Source organism: Lates calcarifer, linkage group LG7_2 (assembly GCF_001640805.2).
Source record: "Lates calcarifer isolate ASB-BC8 linkage group LG7_2, TLL_Latcal_v3, whole genome shotgun sequence".
Lineage (NCBI taxonomy): Eukaryota > Metazoa > Chordata > Actinopteri > Centropomidae > Lates > Lates calcarifer.
In genome coordinates this window covers 6,346,908-6,362,468 of record NC_066854.1, presented here as the reverse complement: position 1 = coordinate 6,362,468, position 15,561 = coordinate 6,346,908, and the positions used below count along the sequence as shown (strand labels likewise).

Here is a 15,561-nt window from a genome sequence, read left to right as displayed (position 1 = left end):
ATTCATATTTATTATTCCCTTAAGCTGAACGTTCCTCTGTAATTGCTTCAACAATTTCCTGTTAGCGTCTCTTCCTCTGGTTGTAGTTAGTCTTGCAGAAGATTTAAAACAGATTGAATCATCTGTGAGCAGTTCCTGTTATTTACAACATGTACAACCACATTTCTGTTAATGCGGTCTATTAAAGCATGTAAATGAAACACCCCTGAGGCCGAGGCGTGCCTGTTGCATATGCATATGACACCACCCCTCTTTATGTCCTGGGTCTTTAAAAGGCAGCTGCTCAGGTCAGGGTAGGCAGCAGCCTCCTCTTTACTCCCAAGCAGGAAACATCTGTCAGGATCCACTCACCAGGTGAGAATTTCATATTTTCATTTATATTAATGTAATTTCAGACCATTTTCAAAACATGAGCAGCTGACGCACATAATCTCAGGTGATGCTGAACAGACAAATATTGTTCAAATACTCAAAAAGCCCAAATTTCTGATCTGAAGTAATGGTGATGGTGTGGGAATATATATAGTGAAGTGTGTATAATGTATGTGTACATGCATCTGAAAAGGAATTCTTCCTGTAGTTGTCAGATAATGGCAGGAGGCCAAATTCATAAAAGGCATTTTTTTTGCAAATAGTTCAATAAGTACACGCCTGTCAAGTACAGTCAAACCCATGACTTCAAACACTGCGACATGACAGTTTATTAACGATACATGCAAAGTAATGAAGTGTATTTCAGTAAATTTTCCTCACGTTAAACAGCCTAACTCTTAGCCTAGACTTTTGAATGACATCCTCATTGCAGAAGTTCATCTTAATGCTATTGACAAAGATGTGTTTCCTCTGGCTGCACTTCTCCCCTCTCTCCATATCTGTCTCTTATCACCTCTCCACAGAAAGCAGAACAGCTTTAGTAATAACAGGCAATAAGAAAATGCTGATATTGTATGGCCAATGCATTCTAATACATAGAATTAATTGTATAACGTATTATTATTATTATTTATTGTTTTTAATAGCCTGCTGTGATTGGTCACCACTTGGAACACCAATCTCCTGACCTGATATTTTGATTTCATGTTGTTTCTATACACTTATTGGCAGCAAGAGCAGGAATTTATTTATTTAAAAAAAGACACACCCCAGAAAAAGGGCACTTTCTCTCCAGGAGGCAAAATGGCAGCCTTCTCTACAGGTCTACCTGTGCATGTGCCAGTGGTCAGGATGACTGCAACGTCAGTGCCAAGGGAGCCAAAAGTTTGTCGCCAGTTCCGATAAGTTGGTCGGTTCAACTTCAGCAATGTAAGATGCTAAATAAATCACAAGCTATCATACCCCACAGAACCCAGACTACTTAAGATGTGGGCACCTGCTGGCCCATAAACAAAATGCTTACGAGAAGGAGGCCAGGCTGGGTGACGTCCCAGTCTGCAGCAGAGGAGAAAAGAAGATGGAAATATGACATATATCAAACCCTCCTCCATTTCTTACCCGTACACACACAGACACACACATTCATCTTGTGCCAATGGGCAGAAATTTGAGAGTGTTGCTTCTCTGTGCGCACTCACAAGCAGAGTGAGGACAGCTGCTTTGATTTGCCAAAACATAAGGATGAAACTGTCACAGTTACCATAAGCTGGCACGTGCACAGATAGTGCTGCTCATGGTGGGATTTGTTGGGTCTCTCGCTGTAAATACCTATTTTAAAGACCTGCTCTATATGAAAAGTGCTTTTAGATGACTTTTATTGTGATTATTTGGCGCTATATAAATAACATTGAATTGAATTGAATAGAAAGATAGATAATTCCTGTTTGCACACAGCCTGCTCTTGCTTCACCAGTAAATGCCCAGTGGCACTTTCCTGTTGACTCCTGCCGCTGTGTTTACTTGTCTTCAGACCCTTGTTAATATCACAACAGATGCTGGACCTCATCATGTAACACTGTAAGAAGTTAAATAGATTGACTGTATGTTTCCAGCGGGAGATTCCTGTGACCAACTGTCATTTGTAGGGACATTTCTTTAAATTGGCAGTCAGTAAACAATGCCATAACCAAAGCCACACACCCTGGTGAGGCGTTGCCTCTTGCATAAGAAATTCCTCAGTGCATCTGGTCTTTAACAGGCTGCCACTGAGTTAGGAGCAGTCAGTCGCAGCTCCGCTCACAAACAGACGACAGACGAGCATCTGCCAAGAATCACTCACCAGGTGAGGATTTTACATACATGCTCATTTCACTATTGTAGTGAGTCGAGTCCTGGGAAGGTTTTATTATTTAAACAATAGTTATTATCTACAATTATTCCCATACAAGCATTTTATGTTTTAATTAATAATTCGCCAGATCTGATGTTTCAGGAATAAAATAGTGCAGTTATGGTGCAGAGTGATATATGAATGGTCTTTGCAGGTTATTCTAAAAGCACTGGAACTTTGGAGGAAAGCCACTTGATATAACTCAGACTGCTGATGCCTCATATTAGTCTCAGATAAACTTTAAATTACTTTTTGATAAAATGAGAACTGTGTATTCTGTCCCACATTACTTACATTGAAAAGAAAGGAACAGAAGTAATGACTACAGCGAGCAAAAGAGACAGAGGTGAACCTGTCACAGACTCTCTGTGAGGTCTGGATGCTTCATAACAAATTACACAGAAAGCCAGGGCTACACTGATACTGAAAGGTTGGATGGGACCATTATGAAGCAAGCAAGGCCTCATGTACATGATACAGTTGTATTATTCTGACTGTGGGGAGATGCATGATGCATGAGAAAGCCAACAAAGCCTGCAAAGTGAATCTTATTTGTGATTAATCGTAGGATGAAGAAGTTGTTCATTGACGCGGACACGGGGGTGGATGATGCTCAGGCCATCATGGTGGCGCTCACGGCCCCCGATGTGGAGATTCTGGGTATCACCTGCTGCTATGGCAACACACCCCTGGAGAACGTCCTGAAGAACACGCTCCGTGTCCTGAAAGTCTGCAACAGGCTGGATGTGAGTGTGTGGAAGTTTTTTTTTAATGATATACATCTTTTAATTCACTTTGCTGCAGCTTAGTTGTTGGATCTAATCAGTTTGAGACATCCCTACACAAGTACAATCTATCATTCTCCACAGATCCCAGTGTACCGTGGCTGCTCAGGGCCCCTGCTGGCCAAGAGACGCGATGCTGGAGACTATCATGGGAAGGATGGACTGGGCGATGTCCCGGATCCAGACGCTCCAGGCCTGGACCTGCTGCAGAAGAGAAGAGGGGTGACTGCCATGATCAAGACTGTCAATCAAAACCCTGGGGAGGTGAGACAAACACCAGAACTCTTCTTTAAGATTTAAAAAAAGAGAGTGTATATGATATGCTTTTCTGTTCTCATGTGTGCAGGTGAGTCTGGTTGCCACAGCCCCCCTTACTAACCTCGCTGTCGCAGTGCAACTGGACCCTTCCTTCCCCAAAAAACTGAAGGCTCTCTACATTATGGGAGGAAACACTGACTGTATGTATCTACATGTTATTTTTCTCTGCTGTGATTTCTGTTTTTTCACTTAATTAATGAAACCATGTTTGTGTGCAGCCAGGGGGAACACCACAGTGTGTGGAGAGTTTAACTTCGTGGCTGACCCTGAGGCTGCCTACATTGTGTTGGAGCGCTACACCTGCCCCACCTATATCGCTCCCTGGGAGTTCAGCTGCAGGAACAGCCTGCCATGGGTGAGGCCAAAAACACCAATTTGAGTATGAGAAGGTGCAGTTTGTGTTTAGAGGATCTATCAAACTTCCTTACCTTACCTTAGTGTGAGACACTGGAAACCCAGTATATTCATCATGGCAGCCTTGCAGTGTAAAGTCCATGCTAATTTCTACACATAAAAACTAGTTTGTGTGGTGCAACTACTTTTATTTTAGTGACACATTAATCTCTACTTATCAAATACTTATGTTATATTTAGGCAAACAGTTAGCTAGCAACCAACTCCACAGCCATAGCTAGCTACCACTGAGGTCTTCTTGTTTAGTTCTATAACTGAAGGTCACACAGTGTGGATATTTTACAGACTGATGTTTTGTATTTTTGGACACAATATATTTCATGCTAGGCCAGTAATTTGAAGCAGTATACTGTATTCACTTGAACCTTACTTCAAACTTTATTTGCTTATTTGTTTTCCTCTGTCAGTCTTTCTGTAAGGAATGGCTGTGCCAAAACACAGAGAAGGCTGCCTTTATGAAGAAGATCACCGCCCTCTCAATGACAGTGAGTGTAGAGATTTAAAACATACATGAATGTGAAATAATTTGTGATGAGCTGTGTAGTCTTCATGCTGTATTGCCTCTGCAGAAAGCTCAGTCAGAGGACTATCAAAAGGAGATCACAGAAGGAAAAGGGTTCAACTCCTGCGACACCTATGCCATGGCAGCAGCCATCGATGACTCATTTGTAACAGAGAGTGACGAGGTGAGTGACTGCTGCTCTTTATCCCTTTAAAAATGCAAAACATTTCAGTTCATTTCCCAACAACTTGTCTTTTCTCCTCAGGTTGGGGTGACAGTTGAGCTGGAGGGAAAATTCACCCGCGGCATGATGGTGCTGGACTACATGGAGCTGCTGAGCAAGAAACACAAGGCTTTCATCATGAAAACTGTGGATTTGGAGAAGCTCAAGGAAATGTTCATGAATTCACTCAAGTAGAAAGATACTGCAACAAGCTAAAGGCGTGAAACAGATAATAGAGTACAAACCGTAGCCACAATTTTTAGCAGATGTAAACAATAAAAAGGCCCACTAGATTTAACAGTGGTGAGGTGGTTTTATTAGACACTGAATTACCACACAAACTTGGCTTACCCATCCACATACAGGTAAAAGAATACACATGAGAAAATGGATTTCATTCATTTCAAGGGGTCTAATTTCTCTGTGTATCAATGTGCCAGAGGAGGAGAGAGAGAGAGAGGCCCGTCCAGTTGCGACACAGTTCAGTGGAACATTGAAAACATTTGGAGGATAAATCATGGTGTACTTCAGTGTCAGATTATTGGAAGGACTCTTTCATATCAGTAAAAGGCACTACAATCACTCCCAACATAGCTACATAAGCCAGTGTTTAGACCCCTTGAAGAAGCACTGACAAAGTAACGTGTAAGCTAGATAGTAAAATTATGGTCACACTCACACTCTGTTATTTTGACACTGGCCTTCTTTGAGTCATGAAAACAATCTAAAACTGATCATCTTTGCAGAACATGTACTCACCCTCAGCTGCAAACACACACACACACACAACGCCGGAAGCAAACGCTTTGTGGTCCCACATAATCATATACATTGGTTATAGCTGGCAAAGAGCTTATAACAGACTGGGTCGGGAAGCATGTGCAGAAAAGCTGTTAATTATTCAGACTGGATGTTCATGTATGGGTGATCTTACTTTTTCCTCTAATACTCATGATGAGTGATAGCTGGTATAGTGTTATCTTTCACAGAGACACTGACCACACGTTTCATAGGCTATTTCATTAACTCCTTATAAACTGTGTTCTCATATACCTGCTGTCTTGGCTTTGCTGTTTGAGAGGGTTGTGTCTATTTCTCCTGTAATTAGAGCTAAGAAATGTCTCTTATATGGAAAATGTAAAGAAAAAGGGATTACACCATAAAATCTAATAAAAACCTCCCACGACATACAACACACGACTTATAAAAAAAAACTTTTCAGCTCTGCCTCCTCTTGTATCTGCATCAGTATGTAAATTACCTTAGCACTATAATTAGATCATGTCCAGTCACCAATGTCATGTCAGCAACACCATGACATTTGAGCGTATTATTACAAAACCCTGCACACTTCCAGAGACTTGAAAAACTTGTGAGGTAAGTCGCCCCCTGGTGGGAGGTTTAAACAGTGCAGACTGGACCAGAAACAGAAAAGCATGGTTCAGATAATTTCCTCCAGAAAGTAAAACTGCAGCAACTTAAGTTAATAAAACCTTTTATTGAAAGTGCTTTGGAATGTACACTTTAAGAAAAAAGAAAAGGAAAACACAATTTGCATCCCACATTCCTCCACTTCCTTTCTTCTCTTCAATAAGCAGGATTTGTTCTTTTTTTAAAGTCTGTTTTTATGAAAACTCAAAGAAACAAAGTAATTTTTTTCCTCTTCAGAAACAATCCTCTGTGTATATATTACAACCTGCCAGAGCACTATTTACAAATCATACAAAAAGAACGACAATAAAAGCTGTGTCTCATCTGTCCCACTTGTTTTCTGCAACTAGTCCAAACACATCACTGTTTACTGACCTCAGAGCTCCAGCTCAACATCAGAGCCAAACTGAAAATCAAGAGAGAGTCGAGGAACAGTCAGGGTCAATCAACTCAGAGGTCCCAGTTTACTGAGAGTCAACCAGAGGTCGAGTCCCTCTCAACCAGATGTTGACTGACAGCAGATGGAAACGGATTTGATGCCACCAAGGTGTGAGCAGAAAACAGGTTTTGACTCGGCCTGGGGGCGACTGTGTGTCCAGTTTCAGGGTCAAACTGGTTCTACTGGACTCTGGCTTTGTAAAACCAGCAGAGGCCCTTGGTGAAGTTCCAGCCCAGGGAGACGGAGAGGACATAGATGAGGCCGAGCAGAGCGAAGGGGTAGAGCAACACCACTGTGTTCTTCAGGAAGGGTAAAGCTGTGAGGAGAAACGAAAGCAATCTATAAAGTCACACAGAAATTTCAACCCCTGAGTATTTCACCACTGTAATGAAGAAATTAAAAAAGAAAAAGTCATGTCACTCAGTATATTTAAATGTGAATGAGGCTTACCATTGTACCCTAAGAAGGTGATGTAGAGATAATATCCGATGGCAATGAGCCATAAAGTGTTTCCAACAAAGTATCCCACGAACCAGTCTGAGTTTATCACCACAAGATCTGAAACACACAAACAACAAACTGTAAACAAACTGCCACTAAAGGTGTTAAAGGTATTTTTTTGTCAGGTTCAAATTACCTAAAACTGTAACACATTTAGTCACATCATAGCTCTTCTTTTCATTATGTCATTACTGCTATTATGTCAGAGGAAAAATGTCCATTAGTTGTTTTTTTGTTGTTGTTCTTTTGAGGTGTACATTAGTGTCAATTATCCCACAAATGATCAGCTAGAAATATTATAAATAATCAATGATACAAAATGTAAAAATACAGAAACACTGATAAAACTCAGAATCTACTCACGGTTGATGAAGAAGAGCTGCAGGAAATGCAGGATGACCAGAAGTGGGTAGAAAGCATTGAGGTGAACATCAAATGCGTAGCCCCACTCAACATCAAAATTTCTGCTGGGTTGTTTTAACAGGTACTTGTTGCTGATGACCCTGGAAAAGACAAAAACCCCATAGCTCAATTTCAACTTACGCAATATAATTACTTTCACTTAGAGACTCACAGTAAACTAAACAGACTTCCTACTCACCACATGAGTGTCGATATGAGCAGACCGACTCCTATACAGTCCACAAAGACCACCCACAGCAACAGTTTCAGAGTCTCCAGAACACCCATTTCCAGCACCAGACCGAAGCCTATTGTTGACACTGCAGAATTTGTTTAGTTAGTTAGTGTTTAGTTATCGTTGCACAGAGACAACATCAGGATCCAACTGGCAGCATAAAGACCAATTCAAATGGACCACAGTGCAGCAGTGTTTGTTCAAACAGGGAAAACAAATAGGTGTGGAAATGAACAAGACAAATATTATAATCAAGACGTGACCAAAGCTTTATATTGACACTGTCAGATCTGCATGGACTCACCACAGAGCCAGATGCTAAGCAGGACCAGGAAAGCAGGATCATCCCTGGCCCACTGATCTTTGGTCTGTTTCCTGTAGTGAAAGTTGCGGTAGACCCTCTGTGGCGACGTGAACAAGTAAAGCATCTGCCACATGGCAAATTCAAAGTCCATCTGTCTGAAATGCAGCAGCCGCCTCAGGTACTTGTAGCGTTTGGCGCCTGCTGTGTGGCGTGCGGCATCCCTGGAACCAAGGGCGCCGTTGCTGTGCGGCGAGGTGGTCGGCAACATGGTGCTGAAAATTAGATTTCAAATGTGCATGGAATGAGAGAGGAGGGCAAAGGATGGACGATGTCAGATAGTGGACTTGGACAAAGAATTGCTTGTTTTGTTAAACAACTAAATTTATTTTTTTCTTTTCTCTTTACTTATGCTGTCTAATTTATTAGACGTGAACATTTCTGATTTTCTTTTTGATGTTTTGTTTTATTCTGAAGGTTGTGCTGTATAAAGTTTCTTTGTATATAGGGAAACTGCTTTGCCACACAGACTTTCCAAGTTTGAGTTAGATAACGTTATTTGTGGGATATATAACTGTACTGGGATGAAGTAAGTTCTTGGAAAAGTCAGAATAAAAGGATATTTGATGAGGTGACATACAGACATAATGTTTACAACCTGTTTAAATCGACCATTATTCCTGCTAACGCTGAGAGAAGTTACTATGACATCAAACCAGTCCTGTAGCTTAATCATTACATGTTTACAACACGCACAGTCCTGTGGCTCCAAAACGTATTATACAACCTTTTAAAACTGTAACACATATGTGCTATAGTAAACTATCACTGTCATCTTAAAGAATGACAACACAGAACCAGAGGGTGCTACTGCAAACCTAGGCTACATATTGATTAAGCTACACCCAAAACCTCTGATTCATTCACATATAAAACAATAACATAGGCTACCTATGTCAGTTTCTCGACAAACATATATATATTTAATATATTCAATTTATTTAGGTTAGCTGACGCTAGCAAACACAGTTAGCTTGTTGCTAACTAGTTTCAGAAGATGAGAAGGCCTGGTCAGCCTTATTGTGATAAAATTGGCATAAACGCAGCGGTGGCTGTTTGGAAGCATATGAACAATTAAATTTCTTTGTTTTTGGAGATCATTTACCTGTTTTTGCAGCACTCCTTCACAGGAGAAAGCACCAAACCTCGCTCGTTTCTGTAACTGTTTATGGACGCTTCCTGAACTGTCGCGAAAAGGAACACGTTGCTATTTCCGGTGAACACCCGCTTCATCATGGGAAATGTAGTCGAATGTGAAAGTCAAGCTATCCAGCACTGCCATATCCAACATTGCATTAGTAATTAACTTAAAAGAAGTGACTGTAAAGAAACATTGGGAAGATTTTAAATGATCTGCCCCCTGAAATAAGCTGTTTCTTCCTGTTTGTGCATGTAATTACCTTTCTTAAACGTTTTTCGTGATATATATACATATTAATTGTAACATTAAATTGAAAGTCATTGAATGGAGTGCAATTGACTTATGGAACCACTAGCTTGTACTTCATATCTATTTTTGTAAAAAAAAAAAAATAAAAAAAAAATCACCGTTAACACAAGTGAGGGTGCTACTTTTATTGTGAAATCTGGGATCTCGTGTTAAACGGAAGTAGGAGACCACGTTATTTCCGCTAACAACGCCATAGCTATCTGACTGGTAGTTAAACTGAGATTACCGCTGTTCTGGTCAAGAAGGCCAAATAGCGAAAGGTAAGAACGAGAAACATATTATGCACTCACAGACTTTTAAATCTATATTTAAGTTACCTGCAAGAGCAGCGGCCAATGACGTGTTTGACCTTATTAGCCACAGTCACCCCGTTACAACACTGCAATGCCCGTGTCCTTGAGTAGTTCTCTGAGCTAACGCTGTTAGCCTGCAACAAGAAGTCCTCACCGGGAGGTTCATTTTACTTTTAGCTCATTCTCTTGTCCACGTTGCTTAAAAAACTATATGTAATGATGCCATTATATTACTATGTTAAGATAAATATGTATTTGTCCTCTGTGCATTATCTCCTTGAAACGTTACGTGGTCGAGTGACAAAAACACTTGTTATTGTTGACAGTGACAGCTAGCAAGCTAAGGAGAGCTGTACTACCGTTAAGTACGCTGTCACTGGGATTTGAGTTTATTAGCTTGACCTGCACAAATGTGTTCAATCACAAACAACAACCCTGTAATGAGTCACGTCTCTGGAGAAGGTGTTGATTCGACTCAGTTTTCATTTATAAGTTTGTTCAAGAGAAGAAACCGAAGTGAAAGTGCTCCAGATGTGTGTGTCAAGTTGAAAACCTTTACTTCAAAAAGTGAAGTGTATTTAATTTTGCATACTCATACATTTTACTTTACTGTATAGGATAACATTTTACAGAACAGATGAAAAAATATTTTCTGTTGTGTGTGTCTCAAAAGCCATTTCTTAGGTGTGTCCTTATCAACAAGGCAGAAACATTTTCAATATTTGTTAGTAAAGCTTAAAAAAAAAAAAAAACATCAACATAATCACTCAGTCAGTCAACACGAAATTAATTTGCAACAGTTCTTGAAGGTGTTCAGTAGTTTAGTCCCTTCTGAGCAGTAATGCCCAAGATTCAATCATGAAATGTAAATTCATGCAGGCTGTTGCTATTATTACTGCTATTTGGATTTGGATGCACACTTTGCTGTATTGAAGATTTGGTGTCCAAGCCTCCCAAAACTATGTCAGATTGAAGTCTTTTTAAATGCTGTTTGGTACATGGCATGTCAAAATAAGGTTAGCTCATATTTTCGCTGCTTCCTCTCTGTATTCCTCTCACAGCGTCATGTTGCGACTGCCGACCGTCGGTCGAGCTCTAGCTGGAGCCACCAAGGGCAGCCTGGCTCCCTCCAACACTGGTATGATCTAAGTGTGTGTGGTTATCTGTGTTTGTGTGTTTGTTAAGGTAACTGACAGCAGTGCTTCTCCTCACTGTACTTGGGACTGTGTGTACATTTTTAAATTCATAATTTGTTATTATGTATTTGTTCTACATGCAGGTCTCATTTATTTCAAGATATCTGTTACACATTGTCTCACTTTTGTGGTATATATTTTAAATGTATTGGTAGAGTTTTAGGTAATTTAAATAAGCGTGTCCCTTTGGGTGTAATTTCAGCCCGTACCACAGTGCGCGCTGCCAGCAACATGGTAGAAGTGTTTGTGGATGGGAAACCAGTGGAGGTTGAGCCTGGAACTACTGTCCTGCAGGTAAGAAGCATTAGATTATTTCACTGCAAACTAATGCAGATGTTTTAAATCTCCTCTTAATATTGTAGATGTTCACCATCAGCACTATTCTAAGGTTGTTGCGTTGCCCTGACAATAATTTAGGGCATTAATGCCTTGGCTGCTCAGTCTGATCTTTTTGGAATTTCCCACCTCATCTTGACTTAACTGATTTTGACCTTTATGCAAAAAGGTAGAGGACCTGGTGTTACCAAGGCTTACTGACATGTTAAGGGTTAATTATAAGCTTAAACACAGTACTGGAGTATAGATAACAAGGTAGAAGCTCATTTATTTAAGAATCATCAGTAGCTTCACTGACTCGTTGTTGTTGTTCACTGATGTCTCTTTCCTTTCCCTGTCAGGCCTGTGAGAAGGTGGGAGTCCAGATCCCCAGGTTCTGTTACCATGAGCGCCTCTCAGTGGCAGGAAACTGCCGTATGTGTCTGGTGGAGATTGAGAAAGCTCCAAAGGTTCGTCTGTAGGCAGATCATTTAAGTAGCCAAGCATCAAATTGAACAAAGGGCACTGACAGAGTAAATGCCGTAAATATTTGCAGTATTAATGTGTGTCATGTGCTGCCATGTTCCCTCAGCCGGTAGCAGCCTGTGCCATGCCTGTCATGAAAGGTTGGAACATCCTCACTAACTCAGAGAAAACCCGCAAAGCCAGGTATAAATTCAGACATGATTCCAACTTTTAAAATGTCACTTTAATCAATAAACTGTCGTAAACAAGCTTAATGAACGTGTGTTTGTGTCATCAGAGAGGGAGTGATGGAGTTCCTGCTGGCCAACCACCCACTGGACTGCCCCATCTGTGATCAGGGAGGAGAGTGTGACCTGCAGGTAACTGAAGAATGAGGTTATAGAAGTTAAAGGGCCAGTTCACCCACAAAAAAAACATACTTATCCTTAGTGGTATCCAGTCATCCAGTTTCCAAATCGTTATCTTACGTTGTTAACACTCTTCATGCTGCGTTCCCAGGATCAGTCCATGCAGTTTGGTTCAGACCGCAGTCGTTTCACAGAAGGGAAGAGAGCAGTGGAGGACAAAAACATCGGGCCACTCATCAAAACCATCATGACCCGCTGCATCCAGTGCACACGCTGCGTCCGGTAAGTGCACCATAAACATCCATATTTATATCTGTCAGGACTAATGTGACTGAATTGTCATTGTCAAGTGGTGAAGATCTCATATTATTATATTCATGCATTCCTGTGTGTTTTTAATTGAAGTTTTGCCAGTGAGATCGCTGGTGTTGAAGACCTGGGAACAACAGGAAGAGGAAACAACCTGCAGATCGGGACCTACGTAGAGAAGATGTTCATGTCGGAGCTGTCGGGCAACGTCATCGATGTCTGTCCTGTCGGAGCGCTCACCTCCAAACCCTACGCTTTCACTGCACGACCATGGGAGACCAGGTAGGACAGGGTTTGATACTTCACTGTGTATAATTAAAGATGTGAACGTTTTGTTTTAGCAGGTTGAAGCTAGTTAGCTCGTTCACTCTGTGTCTGATTCTGTCACACTCTGCTCTCTTTGCAGAAAAACCGAGTCCATCGACGTGTTGGACGCTGTTGGCAGTAACATCGTAGTGAGCACAAGGGGAGGTGAGGTGATGAGGGTGATGCCCAGGCTGAATGAAGACATCAACGAAGAGTGGATCTCTGACAAGACCAGGTGGGACACAGATAGACCTAAGAAAGAAAATGTGAACCTATTACCATGTTTCACATTGAATTAAGGAAGTAATATCCTCGTGTCCTCAGGTTTGCATATGATGGTCTGAAAAGGCAGAGGTTGACCCAGCCAATGGTGAAGGATGATTCAGGTCAGCTGACCGCCACCACCTGGGAGGACGCTCTCACTCGTGTTGCTGGAGCAGTAAGTGTGCAACCTTTGTTTTCTCTCTCTGTTACTGGAGATCATGTGAGCCTGTGTGTATAAATACACGTGTGTGTGTTGTGTGTGTGTAGCTGCAGAGTGTGCAGGGCAGCGAGGTTGCAGCCATAGCAGGAGGAATGGCTGACGCCGAAGCTCTGGTCTCTCTCAAGGACCTCCTTAACAGACTCAACTCAGAAAACCTCTGCACTGAGGAGGTCTTCCCTATGGCGGGGGCAGGGTAAGTCCGCCTGTGTGGTTGCGAAGGTCATGAGCCTAAATGACACAAGAGTCGGGGTGCGCAGGATTCTCACAGTCTCACTTGTCCTCGCTCTCTCCGCAGCACTGACCTGCGCTCCAACTACCTGTTGAACTCCCGCATCGCCGGCATCGAGGACTGTGACCTGCTGCTGCTCGTAGGGACCAACCCACGCTACGAAGCCCCACTGTTCAATGCCCGAATCCGCAAGAGGTAAACTCACACATCACACTTAACAATCACTATTTAATTAAAAGTATTTATTTTGTTTCAAAGCAGCAGAGGCTGAGATAGCTAGACTTTTATGCTCCCTAATATAATATTTAAATAATGGTGTATTGACCCTTTAACACCAAACATACACAGCCTTCCCACTTGCACTTTTCAGACAATTGTTTGCTTGTTATTTGATGTGTTGTCGTTCACTTGTGTAACCTCCCTTCCTGTCCCGTCTTCCTCCTCCATCAGCTGGCTCCATAATGAGCTGCGTGTTGCCATGGTGGGTCACAATGTTGACCTGAGCTACACCTATGACCACCTGGGGGAGGACACTGCAGTCCTGAAGGAGCTGGCTAATGGCACACACCCCTTCTGCCAGGTAACGGACACACACACACACACACACACACACACACACACACACACACAGTCTGATCAGTCCGGAGGGAATTTTATGCGAAAAAATTGATGTAACTGTTTTGTATCTTTCCCTGTCTCCAGGTTCTTTCAGCTGCTAAGCGTCCAGTAGTGGTCGTGGGCAGCAGCGCTCTGCAGAGAGATGACGGCGCCGCCATTTTGAGCACAGTCTCCACCATCGCTCAGAACGCCAGAACCAGCAGCGGAGTGGAGGAGGGGTGGAAAGTCCTCAATGTCCTGCACAGGTACAACAGTGAACACCACTGTGAGTGAAGTACCGGAAGTAGATGCCTCCTGCTCATATTTTACATGTGTTTTTGTGTTATCAGAGTGGCCAGTCAGGTGGCTGCGTTGGACCTGGGATACAAGGCCGGTGTGGACGCCATCAGGAAGAATCCCCCCAAAGTCCTGTTCCTGCTGGGAGCTGATGCTGGCTGCATCACCAGAGCCGACCTGCCTAAAGACAGCCTCATCATCTATCAGGGTACACACACACACACACACACACACACACACACACACATATGCCATGAAGCTTCCACACATTCAGTAAAAAACACAAGATACATTTTCAACCCCTCCAGGTCACCATGGAGACACAGGAGCACCGATGGCGGACATCATCCTACCTGGTGCAGCATACACAGAGAAAAATGCCACTTATGTCAACACTGAAGGCAGGAGCCAACACACCCGGGTCGCCGTCACCGCTCCTGGAATGGCCAGAGAGGACTGGAGGGTCATCAGAGCTGTATCTGAAGTAAGCAGGAAGTCATTCACAGCACACAACTGTCCATACTGTAATTTATCATTTCATTTAACCAGAAATGTGTGTGCGTGTTTGCAGCTGGCTGGTGTGACGCTGCCCTACGACACTTTGGATGAGGTCAGATCCAGACTAGCGGAAGTTTCTCCTAATCTGGTCCGTTACGATGACGTAGAGGAGGCAAACTACTTCAAACAAGCAAACGAACTTGCCAAGGTACAGTTAAAATCTTAGTATGGGTAGTTCTGCATTATAATGTATTAATGTATGATTTATGGAAATTCAGATTGATTCAACTGTTTACTTTCTCTCTCAGGCAGTGAACCAGGATCTCATAGCAGCTCCTCTGGTACCACCTCAACTTACAGCAAAGGACTTCTACATGACAGGTAAGTTTTATTTTTTAGATAAGACAGATATAAAAATAAGAAATATAGAAATGTAAAATAAACTTGTTCCCTCTCTGTGTTCAGACTCCATCAGCAGGGCTTCACAGACGATGGCCAAATGTGTCAAAGCCGTCACAGAAGGAGCCGCCGCAGTGGACGAGCCATCGGTTTGCTGAATTACACTCACATACAAACGACAATAAACTCTTCTCTCATCCGCTGAAAGAACACACACACCTCTCTGAAGAAACTCCCTAATTTAAAGTCGTCCTTGATGCTTGTTATATACACTTAAATCGTTTTCACGCCTGTGAACGAGCTTTGTTGAGTAAAATGTGTGAGAAAGGTATGAAATATGAATAAAATCTTACTTATGTCTTTACTCCAGATTAGTTGTTTTCTGTCATTGTGTTGCCACAGTGGAGGTGAGTGAGTAAAGACTCTAACAGCCCGACCGCCTCAGACTTCTTGTTTTAGTGCTATTGTTTGAAAGAAATGA

General features: G+C 42.2%; 3 protein-coding genes across 4 annotated transcripts; 2 read left to right on the top strand and 1 right to left on the bottom strand.

Annotated features, from left to right (window-relative positions):
* Nucleotides 1-207: 207 nt before the first annotated feature.
* On the top strand, nt 208-5,698 carry LOC108892919 (inosine-uridine preferring nucleoside hydrolase). Of its 2 annotated transcripts, XM_018690701.2 has the most exons (9): nt 219-354; nt 2,132-2,215; nt 2,832-3,009; nt 3,133-3,312; nt 3,395-3,506; nt 3,585-3,721; nt 4,188-4,265; nt 4,350-4,466; nt 4,548-5,698. In XM_018690701.2, the coding sequence occupies exons 3-9, from the start codon at nt 2,833-2,835 to the stop codon at nt 4,698-4,700; spliced, it is 954 nt and encodes a 317-aa protein (XP_018546217.1). In that variant the 5' UTR covers nt 219-354; nt 2,132-2,215; nt 2,832; the 3' UTR covers nt 4,701-5,698. The 2 variants fall into 2 exon arrangements, with proteins under 2 accessions (XP_018546218.1, XP_018546217.1); XM_018690702.2 differs by lacking the exon at nt 2,132-2,215 and having other exon boundaries at nt 208-354.
* Nucleotides 5,699-5,983: 285 nt separating this feature from the next.
* On the bottom strand, nt 5,984-9,109 carry unc50 (unc-50 homolog (C. elegans)). Its single transcript, XM_018690704.2, has 6 exons — nt 8,980-9,109; nt 7,818-8,089; nt 7,478-7,598; nt 7,240-7,379; nt 6,826-6,933; nt 5,984-6,691 (listed from the first exon to the last, which is right to left on the bottom strand). The coding sequence occupies exons 1-6, from the start codon at nt 9,105-9,107 to the stop codon at nt 6,555-6,557; spliced, it is 906 nt and encodes a 301-aa protein (XP_018546220.2). The 5' UTR covers nt 9,108-9,109; the 3' UTR covers nt 5,984-6,554.
* A 347-nt stretch (nt 9,110-9,456) lies between these two features.
* LOC108892916 (NADH-ubiquinone oxidoreductase 75 kDa subunit, mitochondrial) lies at nt 9,457-15,449 on the top strand. Its single transcript, XM_018690697.2, has 19 exons — nt 9,457-9,584; nt 10,679-10,755; nt 11,016-11,107; nt 11,491-11,598; nt 11,721-11,797; nt 11,892-11,973; nt 12,113-12,243; nt 12,367-12,552; nt 12,677-12,811; nt 12,901-13,015; nt 13,108-13,253; nt 13,356-13,484; nt 13,740-13,869; nt 13,992-14,152; nt 14,237-14,391; nt 14,492-14,667; nt 14,755-14,889; nt 14,990-15,062; nt 15,147-15,449. Exons 2-19 carry the CDS (start codon nt 10,683-10,685, stop codon nt 15,236-15,238), a joined length of 2,196 nt encoding a protein of 731 aa, XP_018546213.1. The 5' UTR covers nt 9,457-9,584; nt 10,679-10,682; the 3' UTR covers nt 15,239-15,449.
* The last annotated feature ends 112 nt before the right edge of the window (nt 15,450-15,561 follow it).